Here is a 5286-nt window from a genome sequence, read left to right on the forward strand (position 1 = left end):
GGGGGCCTCGCTGCTCCATGTCGGTCCTCTCCTGCGGGAAATATGATCAGCGCCCCTGACGTGGTGGCCTTCACCAAAGAGGAGGAGCTGGAGGATGAGCTGTGCAGCGAGCCGCCCCTGCCCGAGGAGTACTCGGTGCCGCCCTTCCCCTTCGCCCTGGGCCAAGGTCGCCAGCTCCAAGTTCACTCGGGACTTCATCCTCATCTCCGAGTTCTCAGAGCAAGTGGGGCCCCAGCCCCTCCTGACCATCCCCGATGATGCCAAAGTGTCGGGCACTTTCGATCTCAATTATTTTTCCCTTCGGATCATGTCTGTGGATTACCAGGCTTCCTTTGTGGGGCACCCTCCCGGCTCGGCCTACCCGAAGCTGAACTTTGTGGAGGACTCCAAAGTGGTGCTGGGGGACTCGAAGGAAGGGGCCTTTGCATACGTCCACCACTTGACTCTGTACGACCTCGAAGCCAGGGGTTTCGTGAGGCCCTTCTGCATGGCCTATATTTCTGCTGATGAGCACAAAATCATGCAGCAGTTTCAGGAACTCTCTGCCGAGTTCTCCAAAGCTTCTGAATGCCTAAAGACGGGGAACAGGAAAGCTTTTGCTAACGAGTTGGAAAAGAAACTGAAAGATCTTGACTACACCAGGACTGTCCTCCACACTGAAACCGAGATACAGAAGAAAGCCAATGACAAGGGGTATTACACAACCCAGGCCATCGAGAAGGCCAACGAGCTGGCCAGCGTGGAAAAGTCTATCATCGAGCACCAAGATCTGCTGAAACAAATCAGGTCGTATCCCTACAGGAAGTTGAAGGAGTCTGACTTCCACCCCTACGAGCCGGACTGTGCACTGGATCAGGCCAACGCGGGCTGCGCTCAGCACCAGGCTACCTGCGACCTTGCTGAGCCCGATGAGACGCCCCTTTACACCCACGTGCCGTCCTATACCCCCAAGCTCATCAAAGCTAAGTCTGCCAAATGCTTTGACAAGAAGCTGAAGACGCTGGAGGAACTCTGCGATATTTATTTTTTCACCCAAACCCTTGACCAGTTGCATCAGATCGAGCGGACTTTCCGAGGCGACGTGTGCTACCTCCTGACAGACCAGATCAGTAAATCTCTCTTAAAGCAACAAAGCGTAACTAACTTCCTCTTCGAGGATGTATCTCTTCTGGATGAAAAACCACCTGAAAAACAGTACGGAGGCTGCCAGGGGCTCGGTCAAGATGCCATCGATGGGAAGTGTTCAGAAGAGACCCCTACTCCTAAAGTGGTCATCAGCCTGGGATCCTACAAGTCCAGCGTGGAGTGCGTGCCCATCAAGATGGAACGGGAAATTGAGGGCTCCCAAGAACCCAAAATGACAGAGTCTGTGACGTTTGAACAGCAGGAGAACCTGGATTATCTCGATGCAGATATTGGAGGCAGCATCAGTAGCGGTGAGAGCATCGAGGTTCTCGGAACGGAGAAATCTGCGTCGGGCTTGACAAAATCGGAGAGCCAGGCCAGCCTGCCCGTCAGCCCCAGTCCCCAGGTGGGCAGGAGCAAGGTGGGCAGCCGGCGGACTGTCAGCGAGGACAGCATCGAGGTTCTCAGCACGTGTCCCTCCGAGTCACTCATCCCGGAAGATTTCAAAGCGAGCTACCCAAGTGCCATTAACGAGGAACCTTACGCAGATGACGAAGAGGGAGGCCTTCGTTTCACCCCTAAACTAAACCTCGATGATGCTGACGAGCAGGAGGATGTTTCAAAACAGGAAAACTTAGTACAGGTTGATTCTGCCTGTTGTATCAGGAAGGAGAGTCCCAACTTCCTCGAGCCTCTGCCTGACCTGGGCCAGAAGCCCTGCGACGAGGACGGGGTGGTCAGGATCCCCCCGCAGCCGTACCGGCCGGGGCGGCGTGGCAGCTTGGGGGACTTCCCCTCCCACGAGGGCATCTCGGGGGGGCTCCTTCCCTATGAGCTCGACTCACACTACCTGACAGGCAGCAGAGAGGTCAGTAAGAGCAGCCTGGATGAGTGCTCGGACTCCACGAGCTACATCAGCAGCGCCACCTCCACGTGCTCTGACAGGACCCCTTCTCCTGCCCACCCTGCCTGTCTGGCAGCTTGGGGGACTTCCCCTCCCACGAGGGCATCTCGGGGGGGCTCCTTCCCTATGAGCTCGACTCACACTACCTGACAGGCAGCAGAGAGGTCAGTAAGAGCAGCCTGGATGAGTGCTCGGACTCCACGAGCTACATCAGCAGCGCCACCTCCACGTGCTCTGACAGGACCCCTTCTCCTGCCCACCCTGCCTGTCTGGTGAGCGAAAGGCACAAAAAAAAGGCCGGCCAGAACGCGCTGCGGTTCATCAGGCAGTATCCCTTCGCTCACCCCGCCATCTACTCCCTGCTCAGCGGGAGGACCCTGATCGTGCTGGGGGAAGAGGAAGCGATAGTCAAGAAGCTTGTGACGGCACTCTCCATCTTCGTGCCCAACTGCGGCGTTTACGCCAAGCCCGTGAAGCACTGGGTCACTTCCCCTCTGCACGTTGTGGATTTCCAGAAGTGGAAGCTGATCGGGCTCCAGAGGTAAACCGAGGCTCTGTTTGCTTAATGGTGTCCAGGTGTGTGATAAAAACTTCTCCTAAGCGGGAATATCGAAGACGAATTGGTGCACAAGGGAGGTCTCTGTCTGGTTACCTAGGAGGTGCCATGGATTTCTGCCTGTGGGATGGATTTGTGGAAGGGGGTGGGTTTGCCTGCCTCTTTATGTCCAGCCTCACTCTTTTAGAACGTGTGCTGGGTGCTTGCTGCCTGCTCATCCTGGTTATTTGGCCAGGAGGTTTCCCTTGGGTTTAGGCCAGGCACAGAACAAACACGAGTCCTGTGTGGTTTCCTGGTTGGTCCGATAACGGCGTGCTCCTGGAATCCCCTTGTGTGCTCTGTTTCCCTGTCTCCTGTCAAAACTCCTCTGGCATTTCTAGCTGGAGTTTTGGTTTTGAAAGGGATGCTTTGGCACAGGGAGGGTTTTTCCTTCTGGTAAGTCAGAAGTTGGTGTGCTGGCCGCTTGGGCTGTGTTGGCCAGCGTGTGCTGGCTGGGTGTTGTGGGGAAGGGCGGAGAAGCGGAGCTTGCCGAGCCCCTGGGCTCTTCGAGGTGGTGCAGATAGACAGACTTCTTTATAACGAGCCTTAGTGCGGGAACAAAGGTCCACGGAGCTGTGTGGGCCATGGGGTTGGAATTGCAGTTCATATGCAGAGGAAACCTCTGCTCAGGGTGAGGACCATCACAAAAACAAGCGCCCGTCTCAACACCCGATCCTGAATGGTGACTTTGTAGTTTATATTAGCAAACAGCGATGGCTCAGCTCTCAAGATTTCGGCCCTGCCTTTGTTGCTGTTATGAAAAGGGTTTTCTGCGTGTCTTACCAGGATGAGTCCGGGTGCAGGTATGACGGGGAATGGCCATTGCTGTCAGCAACCTGGAAAATATGAGTCAGAGTGGCAGCCCATTGCTCGGAGCGGGGCTGGGATAGCTCCTCAAAGCGTGATTCTGAGCAGCACAAAAATCAAAATAGAGAAATCTGCTGCGTTGTTGTGTTTGAACTGCGTTGCTGGGGCTTGTGGGTGACAAAATGATCCGGAGCGGCGAGTTTTCCCTCACTCCTGTGCTGGTGAGGCAGGATGACAGCTCTGCCAGCAGCTGCTCCCAAACTTCCTGTCTGTCAGGGAGGCTTTTAAAGTCCCCCAGTGTTTACTCCTTGCTCAATGTTTGTGATTTGATGCAATCTTTATAAACAAAAATCGGTGCTGGTTGGGGTTTTGTTTGGGTTTTTTTTTTTTTTAAGAACTGCTTGTAACATGTGTCAGTCACTTAAACTCTCCTCCCTGGAGTGTTGATTGTTGAGTGTAATGTGGGTGCTCGCAGCAAACCTCTTGTACGAGGGCTTTGGGAAGGGACTTGGAGGCTAAATTATTTATTCCGGAAACGGTGCTGCGTCTCCTCGGGGCAGACGCTGCCTGGGCATGGGGACAGCCCTTCCCCCAGCTCTGGGGCTCCTCGGTTGGAGCTGTAGCTCAAAGCACACAGAACTGAGGAGCAGAAGGTAGAGTTTGCGTAGGCTTCTAATTTGCATTTAAATAACGTTAATTTAGGTTTGTTGGATAATGGTATGTTGCGAACAGGCTGTGAGTTTGCACCCGAGTGAAAAATGCCCAGGCTCAGGCAGGGAATGTTCTGGTTTAAGGATGATTCCCTTATTGAAAGGAAGGGCAGAAGGTTTCACTCTGCTCAGGACTTCGGCCACCTCTGAGCAGCTCCCTCCCAAAACAGCGATACGGGGAGAAACGGAGCTCTTGGCGAGGGGTCTGGTTTGGGTTTCTGGGTCTTTGCTGTCACATCCAGAAGCTACCAGCCTCCTTTGCTCACCAGGGATGTCCTATCGCTCCCTCTTCGTGTTGCTGAGGGAGGAAGCTGCCCCAAAGCGCAGCAGTTTATGAAGTAGTGCATGCACGGTGCTGATCGGTGCACATGGGGGTGCAGGGGATTGAGGTTTCTTTGGGATCTGGCAGGCTGGAGAGACTCTCTGGCCATTCTCTCCCGTGCTAGACTCTATTTGCCCTCGGAGGCTTCTGCACCGGCTCACCAGCTGGAGGGAAATTGTGTGTGATCGGGGGCACGCATACGGCCTGCTGCTTAACCCGCTGGTCCCCCCAGCCGTGACCTCTCTCCTTGCTGTTTCAGAATGGTGTCACCTGCCGGGGTGAACATGCTGCACGCCCTGAGCCGATACAGCCGGTACGTCAGCATTCTGGATGCCGACAGTAAGACTCTCCGCTGCCCGCTTTACAAAGGCACCTTGGTGTCCCGGCTGGCAGACCACCGCACACAGATCAAACGAGGAAGCACCTACTACATGCACGTCCAAAGTGTCCTCACCCAGCTGTGTTCAAAAGCCTTCCTCTTCACCTTCTGCCATCATTTGCACCTTCCCATCAGCGAAAGGGAACCAGAGGAATCCGTTGTGAATCGCAGGATGAACTTTCTGAAGCTCCAGCTGGGCCTTGCCAACGAAGACATCAAAATCGTCCAGTATTTGGCCGAGCTGCTGAAGCTGCAGTACGTTCAGGAGCCCGGCCAGGGGGTGAACCCCCTGCTCCGATTTGACTACGTCCCCAGCTTTTTGTACAAAATCTAGCCTCGCGCAGGCTGCCTGCCTGCGTACCCGGAGTCTGACAAAGCGCAGCCGTGCTCGACGTCGCCGCCGTCTGCCGTAGCTCTCCTGCGTCGGGGAGGGGAGGAGAGGGC

The 5286-nt window shown here is 55.1% G+C and overlaps 1 protein-coding gene across 1 annotated transcript; it reads left to right on the top strand.

The window, feature by feature from the left end:
* Positions 1-42: 42 nt before the first annotated feature.
* SMCR8 (Smith-Magenis syndrome chromosome region, candidate 8) lies at positions 43-5176 on the top strand. Its single transcript, XM_010155337.1, is given in 4 exon segments — positions 43-152; positions 154-1993; positions 2194-2570; positions 4723-5176. Coding segments are annotated over 4 exon segments (2781 nt in total).
* Positions 5177-5286: the final 110 nt, after the last annotated feature.

Source organism: Eurypyga helias, unplaced genomic scaffold (genome assembly GCF_000690775.1).
Source record: "Eurypyga helias isolate BGI_N326 unplaced genomic scaffold, ASM69077v1 scaffold20037, whole genome shotgun sequence".
Lineage (NCBI taxonomy): Eukaryota > Metazoa > Chordata > Aves > Eurypygiformes > Eurypygidae > Eurypyga > Eurypyga helias.